At 44.1% G+C, this 17,500-nt stretch overlaps 1 protein-coding gene across 1 annotated transcript in view; it reads left to right on the forward strand.

Annotated features, from left to right (window-relative positions):
- LOC129830522 (adhesion G protein-coupled receptor B2-like) overlaps nt 1–17,500 on the forward strand; it is a 564,124-nt gene that overhangs the window by 253,005 nt on the left and 293,619 nt on the right. Inside the window, exon 5 of the mRNA XM_055893092.1 lies at nt 15,432–15,593. Within this exon, the coding sequence (XP_055749067.1) occupies nt 15,432–15,593 (162 nt within the window). The remainder of the gene's footprint in view (nt 1–15,431; nt 15,594–17,500) is intronic.

Consider the following 17,500-nt stretch of genomic DNA (forward strand, 5'->3'; position numbering starts at 1 on the left):
TCTCTCTCTCTCTTTCTCTCTCCATCTCTCTCCCCCCTCTGAGCTTTGCGCTCTACAGCTGAGTTAGTTAATTATTCATCAGCATGTTTTATTCACACTCCAGCGTCCTTCCACCCTCAGCACGTACAGGGCCAGCTCCCTCTCTCTATCATTTTTCCATTCTCTCCATCTCTTTCAACATCTCTCGCTCCAGCCTTGCTCAGCAAAGAGCCAGCTATCCAGATACATATATCTCCCTCTTGTTCTCTCTCTCTTACTCCTCCTCTTTCTCCTTCTCTCTGTATCTCATCATCTCTCTGTTTCCCTCTCCCTTTCCCTCTCCTTCTCTTTGTATCTCACCATCTCTCTGTTTCCCTCTCCCTTTCCCTCTCCTTCTCTCTGTATCTCACCATCTCTCTGTTTCTCTCTCCCTTTCCCTCTCCTTCTCTCTGTATCTCACCATCTCTCTGTTTCTCTCTCCCTTTCCCTTTCCCTCTCCTTCTCTCTGTTTCTCATCATCTCTCTGTTTCCCTCTCTGTTTCCCTCTCCTTCTCTCTGTATCTTACCATCTCTCTGTTTCCCTCTCCCTTTCCCTCTCCTTCTCTCTGTATCTCACCATCTATCTGTTTCCCTCTCCCTTTCCCTCTCCTTCTCTCTGTATCTCACCATCTCTCTGTATCTCACCATCTCTCTGTTTCCCTCTCCCTTTCCCTCTCCTTCTCTCTGTATCTCACCATCTCTCTGTTCCCTCTCCCTTTCCCTCTCCTTCTCTCTGTATCTCACCATCTCTCTGTTTCCCTCTCCCTTTCCCTCTCCTTCTCTCTGTATCTCACCATCTCTCTGTTTCTCTCTCCCTTTCCCTCTCCTTCTCTCTGTATCTCACCATCTCTCTGTTCCCTCTCCCTTTCCCTCTCCTTCTCTTTGTATCTCACCATCTCTCTGTTTCTCTCTCCCTTTCCCTCTCCTTCTCTCTGTATCTCACCATCTCTCTGTTCCCTCTCCCTTTCCCTCTCCTTTTCTCTGTATCTCACCATCTCTCTGTCTCTCTCTCCCTTTCCCTCTCCTTCTCTCCGTATCTCACCATCTCTCTGTTCCCTCTCCCTTTCCCTCTCCTTCTCTCTGTATCTCACCATCTCTCTGTTTCCCTCTCTGTTTCCCTCTCCTTCTCTCTGTATCTCACCATCTCTCTGTTCCCTCTCCCTTTCCCTCTCCTTCTCTCTGTATCTCATCATCTCTCTGTTTCCCTCTCCCTTTCCCTCTCCTTCTCTCTGTATCTCACCATCTCTCTGTTTCCCTCTCCCTTTCCCTCTACTACTCTCTGTATCTCACCATCTCTCTGTTTCCCTCTCCCTTTCCCTCTCCTTCTCTCTGTATCTCACCATCTCTCTGTTCCCTCTCCCTTTCCCTCTCCTTCTCTCTGTATCTCACCATCTCTCTGTTTCTCTCTCCCTTTCCCTCTCCCTCTCCTTCTCTCTGTATCTCACCATCTCTCTGTTTCCCTCTCCCTTTCCCTCTCCTTCTCTCTGTATCTCACCATCTCTCTGTTTCTCTCTCCCTTTCCCTCTCCCTCTCCTTCTCTCTGTATCTCACCATCTCTCTGTTTCCCTCTCCCTTTCCCTCTCCTTCTCTCTGTATCTCACCATCTCTCTGTTTCTCTCTCCCTTTCCCTCTCCCTCTCCTTCTCTCTGTATCTCACCATCTCTCTGTTTCTCTCTCCCTTTCCCTCTCCTTCTCTCTGTATCTCACCATCTCTCTGTTTCCCTCTCCCTTTCCCTCTCCTTCTCTCTGTATCTCACCATCTCTCTGTTTCCCTCTCCCTTTCCCTCTCCTTCTCTCTGTATCTCACCATCTCTCTGTTTCTCTCTCTGTTTCCCTCTCCCTTTCCCTCTCCTTCTCTCTGTATCTCACCATCTCTCTGTTTCCCTCTCCCTTTCCCTCTCCTTCTCTCTGTATCTCACCATCTCTCTGTTCCCTCTCCCTTTCCCTCTCCTTCTCTCTGTATCTCACCATTCTCTGTTTCTGTCTCCCTTTCCCTCTCCTTCTCTCTGTATCTCACCATCTCTCTGTTTCCCTCTCTGTTTCCCTCTCCTTCTCTCTGTATCTCACCATCTCTCTGTTTCCCTCTCCCTTTCCCTCTCCTTCTCTCTGTATCTCACCATCTCTCTGTTTCCCTCTCCCTTTCCCTCTCCTTCTCTCTGTATCTCACCATCTCTCTGTTTCCCTCTCCCTTTCCCTCTCCTTCTCTCTGTATCTCACCATCTCTCTGTTTCTCTCTCCCTTTCCCTCTCCCTCTCTCTGTATCTCACCATCTCTCTGTATCTCACCATCTCTCTGTTTCCCTCTCCCTTTCCCTCTCCTTCTCTCTGTATCTCACCATTTCTCTGTTCCCTCTCCCTTTCCCTCTCCTTCTCTCTGTATCTCACCATCTCTCTGTTTCCCTCTCCCTTTCCCTCTCCTTCTCTCTGTATCTCACCATCTCTCTGTTTCTCTCTCCCTTTCCCTCTCCTTCTCTCTGTATCTCACCATCTCTCTGTTCCCTCTCCCTTTCCCTCTCCTTCTCTCTGTATCTCACCATCTCTCTGTTTCTCTCTCCCTTTCCCTCTCCTTCTCTCTGTATCTCACCATCTCTCTGTTCCCTCTCCCTTTCCCTCTCCTTTTCTCTGTATCTCACCATCTCTCTGTTTCTCTCTCCCTTTCCCTCTCCTTCTCTCTGTATCTCACCATCTCTCTGTTTCCCTCTCTGTTTCCCTCTCCTTCTCTCTGTATCTCACCATCTCTCTGTTTCCCTCTCCCTTTCCCTCTCCTTCTCTCTGTATCTCACCATCACTCTGTTTCCCTCTCCCTTTCCCTCTCCTTCTCTCTGTATCTCACCATCTCTCTGTTTCCCTCTCCCTTTCCCTCTCCTTCTCTCTGTATCTCACCATCTCTCTGTTTCCCTCTCCCTTTCCCTCTCCTTCTCTCTGTATCTCACCATCTCTCTGTTTCTCTCTCCCTTTCCCTCTCCCTCTCCTTCTCTCTGTATCTCACCATCTCTCTGTTTCCCTCTCCCTTTCCCTCTCCTTCTCTCTGTATCTCACCATCTCTCTGTTTCTCTCTCCCTTTCCCTCTCCCTCTCCTTCTCTCTGTATCTCACCATCTCTCTGTTTCCCTCTCCCTTTCCCTCTCCTTCTCTCTGTATCTCACCATCTCTCTGTTTCCCTCTCCCTTTCCCTCTCCTTCTCTCTGTATCTCACCATCTCTCTGTTTCTCTCTATGTTTCCCTCTCCCTTTCCCTCTCCTTCTCTCTGTATCTCACCATCTCTCTGTTCCCTCTTCCTTTCCCTCTCCTTCTCTCTGTATCTCACCATCTCTCTGTTTCCCTCTCTGTTTCCCTCTCCTTCTCTCTGTATCTCACCATCTCTCTGTTTCCCTCTCCCTTTCCCTCTCCTTCTCTCTGTATCTCACCATCTCTCTGTTTCCCTCTCCCTTTCCCTCTCCTTCTCTCTGTATCTCACCATCTCTCTGTTTCCCTCTCCCTTTCCCTCTCCTTCTCTCTGTATCTCACCATCTCTCTGTTTCTCTCTCCCTTTCCCTCTACTACTCTTTGTATCTCACCATCTCTCTGTTTCTCTCTCCCTTTCCCTCTCCTTCTCTCTGTATTTTTATGTCTTCCAACATCCCTCCCTCCAGCCTTGCACTCATTTTCTGTGTCGATTCCATCTGTCTTTTAACAAAGTTTTCTCCCTACGCACTCCTCCAAAATCTCAGACTCATTCGACTGCAAATATCTTCATCCATCCCCCCTTCTCCATCTCTTTATTTTCATTCCACTCTTTCATTCATATGATACTTTCCTTCGCTTCTGCATTGGTGTCCTCAAATGTCCTATTCCTGCAATACAGTCCATTTGTCACGATCGTGTGGGGGAGAGACGGACCAAAACGCAGCATGTGGAAAATAAGCCATCTTCTTTTTATTTAGAAGAAGGAAAAACGAAACAAAACACTTACAAACTCACAAAACAACAAACGACCGTGAAGCTATAAACGTAGTGCGCACACACACACAGGCTACAAACGTTCACCATAGACAATTACCCACAACAAACTAAAGCCTATGGCTACCTTAAATATGGCTCCCAATCAGAGACAACTGAAACCAGCTGTCTCTAATTGGGAACCCATTCAGGCAACCATAGACTTTTCTAGACAACTACACACAACATAAAACCATCTATACACCTAAACCCTCTAAACCATACAACACCCTATACAATACAAAAACACACAAACTTCCCCATGTCACACCCTGACCTAACTAAAATAATAATGAACACAAAGAAATTAAGGCCAGGGTGTGACACCATTCATACCCTCTAATCCATGTCTTTGTTCCCCTGCTTCTCCCTCTCCTACTCCCTCTCTATCTATCCTTCCATTAAAATCATCAAATCAAATCGTATTTGTCACATGCTTTGTACACAACAGGTGTAGACTAACAGTGAAACACCCTTCCCAACAATGCTGAGAGAAAAATTGAAAATAATAACAATAAATACACAATAAGTAACGATAACTTGGCTACATAGACGGAGTAACAGTACCGAGTTGATGTGCAGGGGTATGAGGTATATATGTATATACTGTAGGTAGGAGTAAAGTGACTGGGCAACAGGATAGATAATAAACAGTATCAGCAGTATACTGTAGGTAGGGGTAAAGTGACTAGACAACAGGATAGATAATAAACAGTAACAGCAGTATACTGTAGGTAGGGGTAAAGGATAGATAATAGACAGTAACAGCAGCATACTGTAGGTAGGGGTGAAGTGACTAGACAACAGGATAGATAATAGACAGTAACAGCAGTATACTGTAGGTAGGGGTAAAGGATAGATAATAGACAGTAACAGCAGCATACTGTAGGTAGGGGTAAAGTGACTAGACAACAGGATAGATAATAGACAGTAAAAGCAGTATACTGTAGGTAGGGGTAAAGGGACTAGACAACAGGATAGATAATAGACAGTAACAGCAGTATACTGTAGGTAGGGGTAAAGGATAGATAATAAACAGTATCAGCAGTATACTGTAGGTAGGGGTAAAGTGACTAGACAACAGGATAGATAATAAACAGTAACAGCAGTATACTGTAGGTAGGGGTAAAGGATAGATAATAGACAGTAACAGCAGCATACTGTAGGTAGGGGTGAAGTGACTAGACAACAGGATAGATAATAGACAGTAACAGCAGTATACTGTAGGTAGGGGTAAAGGATAGATAATAGACAGTAACAGCAGCATACTGTAGGTAGGGGTAAAGTGACTAGACAACAGGATAGATAATAGACAGTAAAAGCAGTATACTGTAGGTAGGGGTAAAGGGACTAGACAACAGGATAGATAATAGACAGTAACAGCAGTATACTGTAGGTAGGGGTAAAGTGACTAGGCAACAGGATAGATAATAGACAGTAACAGCAGTATACTGTAGGTAGGGGTAAAGTGACTAGACAACAGGATAGATAATAGACAGTAACAGCAGTATACTGTAGGTAGGGGTAAAGTGACTAGACAACAGGATAGATAATAGACAGTAACAGCAGCATACTGTAGGTAGGGGTAAAGTGACTAGACAACAGGATAGATAATAGACAGTAACAGCAGTATACTGTAGGTAGGGGTAAAGGATAGATAATAGACAGTAACAGCAGCATACTGTAGGTAGGGGTGAAGTGACTAGACAACAGGATAGATAATAGACAGTAACAGCAGTATACTGTAGGTAGGGGTAAAGGGACTAGACAACAGGATAGATAATAGACAGTAACAGCAGTATACTGTAGGTAGGGGTAAAGGATAGATAATAGACAGTAACAGCAGCATACTGTAGGTAGGGGTAAAGTGACTAGACAACAGGATAGATAATAGACAGTAACAGCAGTATACTGTAGGTAGGGGTAAAGGGACTAGACAACAGGATAGATAATAGACAGTAACAGCAGTATACTGTAGGTAGGGGTAAAGTGACTAGACAACAGGATAGATAATAGACAGTAACAGCAGCGTATGTGTTGAGTCAAAAGAGTTTGTGCAAAAAGGGTCAATGCAGATAGTTAAAGAGTTAGCCAATAGCTACCCAGACTAACTCTTTAACAGCCTAATGGTATGGGGGTAGAAACTGTTCAGTGTCCTGTTGGTTTCAGACTTGGTGCATCAGTACCGCCTGCCGTAAGATAGCAAAGGGAACAGTCTATGACTTGGGTGGCTGGAATCTTTGACCATTTTTAGGGCCTTCCTTTGACACTGCCTTGTATAGAGGTCCTGGATGGCAGGGAGCTCAGCCCCAGTACTTGGCCAAATGCATTGTCCGCTGTAGCACCTTGAGGTTAGATGCCAAGTAGTTGCCACACCAAACAGTGATGCAGCCAGTCAAGGTGCTTTTAAAGGTGTAGCTGTATAACTTTAAGGATCTGAGGGCCCATGCCAAATCTTTTCAGCCTTCTGAGGGGGAAAAGGTGTTCTGTCGTGCGCTCTTCACGACTGTGTTGGTGTGTGTGGACCAGAATAATTCCTTAGGGATGTGGACACCGAAGCTCTCGACCCGCTCCACTACAGCCCCATCGATGTGGATGGGGGTGTGCTCGGCCCCCCGTTTCCTGTTGTCCACGATCAGCTCTTTTGTCTTGCTGACATGGAGGGAGAGGTACACCTGGCATCACACTTCCAGGCCATCCAGGCCAGTGATCAGGCCATCCACCGCGGTGTCATCAGCAAACTTAATGATGGTGATGGAGTCGTGCTCGTCCACCCAGTCGTCGGTGAACACTCGCGGGGGCTGGTAATCTGTGATAGTTTGCCCTGCCACATCCGACGAGCATCAGAGCCAGCTTAGTAGGATTTGATTTTACTCCTGTAAATGGCTCATCAGAGGTTGTAGTGAGATTTCTTGTAAGCTTCCAGATTAGTGTCACGCTCCTTGAAAGCGGCAACTCTAGCCTTTAGCTCAGTGCGGATGTTGCCTGTAATCCATGGCTTCTGGTTGGGATATGTGCGTACGGTCAGGGGGACGATTATCTGTGTATTTGTGTGTATAAGGTAGTTGTTGTGAATTTGTTAGATTACTTGTTAGATATTACTGCATAGTCGGAACTAGAAGCACAAGCATTTCGCTACACTCGCATTAACATCTGCTAACCATGTGTATGTGACCAATAAAATTTGATTTGATTTTAAGTTTTCGATGTACTTATTAATTGAAGCTTTGACTGATGTGGTAAACTCCTCAATCTTATCGGACGTATCCCGGTCTGTGTTAGCAAAATAGTTCCTGTAGCATAGCATCCACTTCATCGGACCACGTCCGCATTGACCACGTCACTGCTACTTCCTGTTTGAGTTTTTACTTGTAAGCAAGAATCAGGAGGATAGAGTTATGGTCAGATTTGCCAAATGGAGGCCGAGGGAGAGCTTTGTACGCGTCTCTGTGTGTGTAGTTAAGGTGATCTAGATTTTTTTCACCCCTCTATTTGCACAGGTGACGTGCTGGTAAAAATTTGATGAGACGCTGCTTTAAATCCCCGGCCACTAGGAGCGCCGCCTCTGGATGTGCATTTTCTTGTTGGTTTATGGCCCTATACAGCTCATTGAGTGCTGTCTTAGTGCCAGCATCGGTTTGAATCGGGGTGAATAGGGATTACGCACCTGCTGTTTTTAACAAAGAGACACTCATATCCCCATTAACTTTACCTGAAGCTGCCGTTCGGTCTTAAAAACTCTTAACCTGTCTAGGATCAGCGTGGCGCTAGCGGCACACCCCCCCCCCCCCCCCCCACTGAAAAACCAGTGCCGCGAAATTCAAAAAAAATATTTTTTTAAAATATTTAACTTTCACACATTAAAGTCCAATACAGCTAATGAAAGACACAGATCTTGTGAATCCAGTCAACATTTCCGATTTTTAAAATGTTTTACAGGGAAGACACAACATGTAAAGATGTACATCTATTACCTAAAAACACATTAGCATAATCCACCATCTTTTATTTGTCCACCAACACCAGTAGCCATCACCAATTCGGCTAAACTAAGATATTTATAGCCCCTAACCAACAAAAAAACTCATTAGATGACAGTCTGATAACATATTTATGGTATGGGATAGGTTTTGTTAGAAAAAAGTGCATATTTCAGGTAGATGGCATAGTTTACAATTGCACCCACCGTCACAAATGGACTAGAATAATTACAATGAGCAACGTGTTTACCTAACTACTAATCATCAAACATTTCGTAAAAATACACAGCATACACGAATCGAAAGACACAGATCCTGTGAATACAGACAATATTTCAGATTTTCTAAGTGTCTTACAGCGAAAACACAATAAATCGTTATATTAGCTTAGCACATAGCAATTAGCAGCCCAGCATTGATTCTAGCCAAAGTGAGCGATAAAAGTCAACATCGCCAAAAGATATTAATTTTTTCACTAACCTTCTCAGAATTCTTCCGATGACACTCCTGTAACATCACATTACAACATGCATATACAGTTTGATCGAAAATGTTTATATTTAGCCACCAAAATCATGGTTAGACAATGTGAAATGTAGACAAGCTGGTAAAGAAAAAGTCCTTGCGCCACTTAGACAGTGATCTACTCTTATACATAAATACTCATAAACGTGACTAAAAAATATAGGGTGGACAGGGATTGATAGACAATTTAATTCTTAATACAATTGCGTTATTACATTTTTTAATTTATCCTTACTTTTCAATACAGTTTGCGCCAAGCGAAGCTACGTCAAAAAACATGGCGTCCTAAGCCACTAAAATGTTTCGACAGAAACACGATTTATCATAATAAAAATGTCCTACCTTGAGCTGTTCTTCCATCAGTATCTTGGGCAAAGGATCCTTTCTTGGGAGAAATCGTCTTTTGGTGGAAAGCTGTCCTCTTGCCATGTGGAAATGTCAACTGCGTTCGGGATGAACTGAAAAGCGTGCCCAACTTTTCACATCGTTGCAAAAATAAATGTCCCAAAATCGCACTAAACGGATATAAATTGCTATAAAACGCTTTAAATTAACTACCTTATGATGTTTTTAACTCCTATAACGAGTGAAAAGATGACCGGAGAAATATAACAGGCTAAATTAACGCTTGGAACAGGAGAGGGTCGGTGTCTTCCACGCGCGTTACGCAGCAAGAAAAGACTTGCTAGCTAAAGGTTTTTTTCATTTGTAGTGCCTGTGAACGCGCAATCGACCCCATTGGAATCGTCATCACGTAAAGGCATCCAGGGGAAGACGTAAGAAGTGTCCGTGTAGTCATAGCAATGACAGTGCCCTTTTAACTGACTTCAGAAGAGTGGCCAACATTTCTCAAATCTGACTCCATGTCAGGGAAATTGCTGTAGAATGGGCTCTGTTCCACTTAGAGACAAAATTTCAACTCCTATAGAAACTATAGACTGTTTTCTATCCAATAATAATAATAATATGCATATTGTACGATCAAGGATTTTGTGGGAAGCCGTTCCAAAAATTAGCCAAATTAGCATAAATAGTCTAAACAGCGCCCCCATCCCCAACAGGTTAACAGGTTATTTTCCACCATAATTTGCAAATAAATTCATCAAAAATCCTACAATGTGATTTTAGGGAATTTTTTTTCTCATTTGTCTGTCATAGTTGAAGTGTACCTATGATGAAAATTACAGGCCTCTCAACTTTTTAAGTGGGAGAACTTGCACAATTGGTGGCTGACTAAATACTTCTTTGCCCCACTGTATAAACATACGTAAACACACACACACACACACACACACACACACACACACACACACACACACACACACACACACACACACACACACACACACAGTACCTCTGAACGGGACCAGTTGCTCATCAACTGACACGTCAGGCCCCGGGTTGGAGAGGGCCTGCAGCACCTACTCCCAATGGTCCCAGACCTCTCGTATGGCTGCGAGTTTGTCCGTGGCGATCCTCACGGATCTCGACTGGCGATCGTCGAATCGCAGCAGCCTCGAACTGTATATGGATTGTGTAATATGATGTTACAGGAGTGTCATCGGAATAAGTATTTGGTCAATAACAAAAGTTTCTCAATACTTTGTTATATACCCTTTGTTGACAATGACAGATGTCAAACGTTTTCTGTAAGTCTTCACAAGGTTTTCACACACTGTTGCTGGTATTTTGGCCCATTCCTCCATGCAGATCTCCTCTAGAGCAGTGATGTTTTTGGGCTGTTGCTGGGCAACACGGACTTTCAACTCCCTCCAAAGATTTTCTATGGGGTTGAGATCTGGAGACTGGCTAGGCCACTCCAGGACCTTGAAATGCTTCTTACGAAGCCACTCCTTCGTTGCCCGGGCGGTGTGTTTGGGATCATTGTCATGCTGAAAGACCCAGCCACGTTTCATCTTCAATGCCCTTGCTGATGGAAGGAGGTTTTCACTCAAAATCTCACGATACATGGCCCCATTCATTCTTTCCTTTACACGGATCAGTCATCCTGGTCCCTTTGCAGAAAAACAGCACCAAGGCATGATGTTTCCACCCCCATGCTTCACAGTAGGTATGGTGTTCTTTGGATGCTACTCAGCATTCTTTGTCCTCCAAACACGACGAGTTTAGTTTTTACCAAAAAGTTCTATTTTGGTTTCATCTGACCATATGACATTCTCCCAATCTTCTTCTGGATCATCCAAATGCTCTCTAGCAAACTTCAGACGGGCCTGGACATGTACTGGCTTAAGCAGGGGGACACGTCTGGCATTGCAGGATTTGAGTCCCGTGGCGGCGAAATGTGTTACTGATGGTAGGCTTTGTTACTTTGGTCCCAGCTCTCTGCAGGTCATTCACTACGTCCCCCCGTGTGGTTCTGGGATTTTTGCTCACCGTTCTTGTGATAATTTTGACCCCACGGGGTGAGATCTTGCGTGGAGCCCCAGATCGAGGGAGATTATCAGTGGTCTTGTATGTTTTCCATTTCCTAATAATTGCTCCCACATTTGATTTCTTCAAACCAAGCTGCTTACCTATTGCAGATTCAGTCTTCCCAGCCTGGTGCAGGTCTACAATTTTGTTTCTGGTGTCCTTTGACAGCTCTTTGGTCTTGGCCATAGTGGAGTTTGGAGTGTGACTGTTTGAAGTTGTGGACAGGTGTCTTTTATACTGATAACAAGTTCAAACAGGTGCCATTAATACAGGTAACGAGTGGAGGACAGAGGAGCCTCTTAAAGAAGAAGTTACAGGTCTGTGAGAGCCAGAAATCTTGCTTGTTTGTAGGTGACCAAATACTTATTTTCCACCATAATTTGCAAATAAATTCATTAAAAATCCTACAATGTGATTTTCTGGATTTTTCTTTTCTCATTTTGTCTGTCATAGTTGAAGTGTACCTGTGATGAAAATTATAGGCCTCTCTCATCTTTTTAAGTGGGAGAACTTGCACAATTGGTGGCTGACTAAATACTTTTTTGCCCCACTGTAACACATTTGATCTGGTAAAAGATAATACCAATAAAAAATAATGTTTTGAAGTGCAAGAGAAAGGCCACAATGTATTATTCCAGTTTAGGTGCCATTTAGATTTTGGCCACCAAATGGCAGCAGTGTGAGATATATATTATCCATGTCCTTGTTCAGCCACGACTCCAAGTAACATAGAATATTACATTTATTCAGGTCCCGTTGACAGGATAGTCTCGAACGGAGCTCGCCCAGTTTGTTCGCCAATAGAACAAATGGTATTTACTCACCGACGTAGTCTTGTCATGGAGCCTGCTCGTCTGTCTCTCTCTGGGGCTTAGGGCCTGGTCCGGGATGAGCAGTACATCCACAACTGCCGACTCGTTATAGTAGAAATCTTCATCCAAAGTAAGGTTAGTGATCGCTGTTCTGATGTAGTGATCGCTGTTCTGATATAGTGATCGCTGTTCTGATGTAGTGATCGCTGTTCTGATGTAGTGATCGCTGTTCTGATGTAGTGATCGCTGTTCTGATGTAGTGATCGCTGTTCTGATGTAGTGATCGCTGTTCTGATATAGTGATCGCTGTTCTGATGTAGTGATCTCTGTTCTGATGTAGTGATCGCTGTTCTGATGTAGTGATCGCTGTTCTGATGTAGTGATCGCTGTTCTGATGTAGTGATCGCTGTTCTGATGTAGTGATTGCTGTTCTGATGTAGTGATCGCTGTTCTGATGTCCAGAAGCTGTTTTCGGCCATTCCTTGCACTCATTCTCTCCCTGTAATTATTTCTCCCTCCTTTCTTACGACTAGACTGCTTATAGTAATCTGTATGTGTGTGCTTCTGTGCACACACACTATGTCTGTAGGTCTACTGCCTGTGGGCGTGTGGTGTCGTATGTGTGGATGTGTGGTGTCGTATGTGTGTACTTCTGTGCACACACTACAGACTATGTCTGTAGGTCTACTGCCTGTGGGCGTGTGGTGTCGTATGTGTGGGCGTGTGGTGTCGTATGTGTGCCAACACATACAGTGGTGAGAACAATTATTTGAAACACTGACGATTTTGCAGGTTTTCCTACTTACAAAGCATGTAGAGGTCTGTAATTTTTATCATAGGTACACTTCAACTGTGAGAGACGGAATCTAAAACAAAAATCCAGAAAATCACATTGTATGATTTTTAAGTACTTAATTAACATTTTATTGCATGACATAAGTATTTGATACATCAGAAAAGCAGAACTTAATATTTGGTACAGAAACCTTTGTTTGCAATTACAGAGATCATACGTTTCCTGTAGTTCTTGATCAGGTTTGCACACACTGCAGCAGGGATTTTGGCCCACTCCTCCATACAGACCTTCTCCAGATCCTTCAGGTTTCGGGGCTGTCGCTGGGCAATACGGACTTTCGGCTCCCTACAAAGATTTTCTATTGGGTTCAGGTCTGGAGACTGGCTAGGCCACTCCAGGACCTTGAGATGCTTCTTACGGAACCACTCCTTAGTTGCCCCGGCTGTGTGTTTCGGGTCGTTGTCATGCTGGAAGACCCAGCCACGACCCATCTTCAATGCGCTAACTGAGGGAAAGAGGTTGTTGGCCAAGATCTTGCGATACATGGCCCCATCCATCCTCCCCTCAATACGGTGCAGTCGTCCTGTCCCCTTTGCAGAAAAGCATCCCCAAAGAATGATGTTTCCACCTCCATGCTTCACGGTTGGGATGGTGTTCTTGGGGTTGTACTCATCCTTCTTCTTCCTTCAAACACGTCGAGTGGAGTTTAGACCAAAAAGCTCTATTTTTGTCTCATCAGACCACATGACCTTCTCCCATTCCTCCTCTGGATCATCCAGATGGTCATTGGCAAACTTCAGACGGGCCTGGACATGCGCTGGCTTGAGCAGGGGGACCTTGTGTGTGCTGCAGGATTTTAATCCATGACGGCGTAGTGTGTTACTAATGGTTTTCTTTGAGACTGTGGTCCCAACTCTCTTCAGATCATTGACCAGGTCCTGCCGTGTAGTTCTGGGCTGATCCCTCACCTTCCTCATGATTATTGATGCCCCACGAGGTGAGATATTGCATGGAGCCCCAGACCGATGGTGATTGACTGTCATTTTGAACTTCTTCCATTTTCTAATAATTGTGCCAACAGTTGTTGCCTTCTCACCAAGCTGCTTGCCTATTGTCCTGTAGCCCATCCCAATTGCAGGTCTACAATTTTTTCCCTGATGTCCTTACACAGCTCTCTGGTCTTGGCCATTGTGGAGAGGTTGGAGTCTGTTAGATTGAGTGTGTGGACAGGTGTCTTTTATACAGGTAACGAGGTCAAACAGGTGCAGTTAATACAGGTAATGAGTGGAGAACAAGAGGGCTTCTTAAAGAAAAGCTAACAGGTCTGTGAGAGCCGGAATTCTTACTGGTTGATAGGTGATCAAATACTTATGTCATGCAATAAAATGCAAATTAATTACTTAAAAATCATACAATGTGATTTTATGGATTTTTGTTTTAGATTCCGTCTCTCGCTGTTGAAGTGTACCTATGATAAAAATTACAGACCTCTACATGCTTTGTAAGTAGGAAAACCTGCAAAATCGGCAGTGTGTCAAATACTTGTTCTCCCCACTGTACATGTCTGTTTATTTCTCTTACTGGTTGGCTGTGTATTGCGGTAGGTATGCTGCTGTGCTGTGTTCCTCCACATTGTTCTGTTCTGGTTCCTCAGCACTTCACCCCCAGCATGCAATATCCCACCACTGTCACACCACTGACTCCCTCTGCCATGAATAGTTGAATAGAAGACTCAATTGCCACAAAGCCAGTTTTAGACGATTTCAAAGATGAGTCCTCTTTCCAACTCTATGGTCCCATTTCACAAAGGGCTTTGCTCCTAGACATTGATCTCAGGTCAGTTGTATTATGCATCCTATTGGCAAAGGATTTGGAATGGTAAACTGATCCTAGATCTGTGTCCATTATGCAGCTTCTGCAAGAGAACAAGAGAGCTTCCTCTCAAAAACCAGGGCACCGTTTTCCCAACACTGATCTAGGATCAGTTTAACCTCTTATTCATTGTGCTGTAGAAGATAACACTGATTCTAGAAAGGTTCTAGAAAGGCTTTAGAAACACTGATTCTAGAAAGACTGATTTCATATCTTTTAAGATGTTTATTTAGAGATATATAGTAGAAGGCATCACACCATTTTAATGAACAAGTTGATACATGTTTTATCATACTGCTGATCAGAGTCTGATAATGCTGTGCCCTCAGTATTACATTTTAATGACCGAGAAATATGGGGTAATCAATATGAAATGTATTTTATGATCATGTCATACTTGCTGTGTATAAATCCATGAAATCAGATTTCTTTTTTAAGTTCATTTCCTAACCTGACTTTCTCATATGCCATTCATTCTCTAACAACAGGGTTTCCTTCAAGAGGGTGTAAAATACTGAACGCTGCCGATAGAAATACTGTACCATGGATAGAGCTGGCACGATTCCTCACACTCTGCATGATTGGCTTGTCTATTCTACATATTATATTTCTATCTGAATGCACTTCAATGTTGTGCCCTACTGAACGAATCCCAGTCCATCCAAACAGCTAAAGGTGGAGGCGGAGCTTCTGGTTATGGAGTAGCTTGGGGTGTGTTCTTTCCTGGTTTGTACTATATGGAGAGGTGGCGAGGGCGAGGTGTGCTATCTGTTGGTTATTTTGAGAGGTATGCTAGTGTTCATTTACTCATTTTCTTTCTCATCCTCTAACCCCCTTTGCTGACAGGAGTTATGATCCCGCCTCCAGGCTCACACTCTCCATCCCTATTGGTTGTGTCAGGAAGTCACTCCTCTTCGTTCATTGTCTAGTCTCGTTGTCTATGACAACTTGACCCGCCTCCTATCTCATTTGCTCATCCCAATTGGCTCTGTGTGCCTGTCTGACTCTGGGTGTTGCAGTGCATGGGCTGTGGGAGGAGTGGTCGTCATGGAGCCTGTGTTCTGTCACGTGTGGGCGGGGCTCCAGGACCCGAACCAGAAACTGTGAGAGCGGAGGAGGGGCCAAGCACTGTGGAGGGCCTGAGAAACAGACCAAACCCTGCAACATAGCAGTGTGTCCCGGTTAGTACCATCTCATGTACATATACACCTCTATCTATCTGTCTGTCTGTCTCTCTGTCTATCCATCAGTCTGTCCCTCTGTTTCTCCTTTTGTGGAAGCCCGAGATCTAGACCAAACTCTGCAACATAATATGTATTGTCTTATACAGTACCATCTCATATACAGTGCCTTCGGAAAGTATTCAAACCTCTTCACTTTTTCCACATTTTGTTACGTTACAGCCTTATTCCAAAATTGATGAAATAAATGTTTCCTCATCAATCTACACACCATACCCCATAATGACAAAGTAAAAACAGGTTTTTAAACAGAACTACCCGATTTACATACGTTTTCAAACCTTTTGCTATGCGACTGGAAATTGAGTTGGGTGTATTCTGTTTCCATTGATCATCCTTGAGATGTTTCTACAACTTGATTGGAGTCCACCTGTGGTAAATTCAATTGATTGGACATGATTTGGAAAGGCACACACCTGTCAATATAAGGTCCCACAGTTGACAGTGCATGTCAGAGCTAAACCAAGCCATGAGGTTGAAGGAATTTTCCGTAAAGCACCGAGACAGGATTGTGTCGAGGCACAGATCTGGGGAAGGGTACCAAAACATTTCTGCAGCATTGAAGCTCCCCAGGAACACAGTGGCCCCCATCATTCTTAAATGGAAGAATTTTGGAACCACCAAGACTCTTCCTAGAGCTGGCTGCCTGGCCAAATTTAGCAATCGGAGGAGAAGGGCCTTGGTCAGGGAGGTGACCAAGAGCCCGATGGTCACTCTGACATAGCCTCAGAGTTCCTCTGTGGAGATGGGAGAACCTTCCAGAAGGACAACCATCTATGCAGCACTCCACCAATCAGGCTTTTATGGTAGAGTGGCCAGACGGAAGCCAATCCTCAGTAAAAGGTACATGACAGCCCATTTGGAGTTTGCCAAAAGACACCTACAGAGTCTCAGACCATGAAAAACAAGATTCTCTGGTCTGATGAAACCAAGATTGAACTCTTTGGCCTGAAGGCCAAGCGTCACGTCTGGAGGAAAGCTGACACCATCCTTACGGGGAAGCATGGTGGTGGCAGCATCTTGCTGTGGGGATGTTTTTCAGCGGCAGAGACTGGGAGACTAGTCAGGTTTGAGGGAAAGATGAACAGAGCAAAGTGCAGAGAGATCCTTGATTAAAAACCTGCTCCAGAATGCTCAGGTCCTCAACCAGGGGCAAAGGTTCACCTTCCTATACGACAATGACCCTAAGCACACAGCCAAGACAACGCAGTGTCCTTGAATGGCACAGCCAGAGCCCGAACCCAATCGAACGGAGAGACCTGAAAATAGCTGTGCAGCTACATTCCCCATTCAACCTGACAGAGCTTGAGAGGATCTGCAGAGAAAAATGTGAGAAACTCCCCAAATATAGGTGTGCCAAGCTTGTAGCATCATGCCCAAGAAGACTTGAGGCTGTAATCACTGCCAAAGGTGCTTCAACACTGTACTGAGTAAAGGGTCTGAAAAGTTATGTATAGGTAATATTTCAGTTATCGATTTAAAAAAAAAAATTGATAAAATAATAAAACATGTATTTTGCTTTGTCATTATGGGTTATTGTGTGTAGATTGATGTGGGGAAAAACTATTTAATCCATTTTAGATTAAGGCTGTAACGTAACAACATGTGGAATTAGTTAAGCGGTCTGAAAACTTTTCGAATGCACTGTACACACTATTTGCACCTCTGTCCTTCTCTCTCTCTCTCTCTTCATCTCTCTCTCTAATTCTCTCTCTCTCTTCATCTCTCTTCCTCTCTCTCGCTCTTCCTCTCTCTCTCTCTTCATCTCTCTTCATCTCTCTCTCTTATTCTCTCTCTCTCTCTCTCTCTTCATCTCTCTCTCTAATTCTCTATCTCTCTCTCTTCAT

The sequence above is a fragment of the Salvelinus fontinalis genome, chromosome 32 (assembly GCF_029448725.1).
Source record: "Salvelinus fontinalis isolate EN_2023a chromosome 32, ASM2944872v1, whole genome shotgun sequence".
Lineage (NCBI taxonomy): Eukaryota > Metazoa > Chordata > Actinopteri > Salmoniformes > Salmonidae > Salvelinus > Salvelinus fontinalis.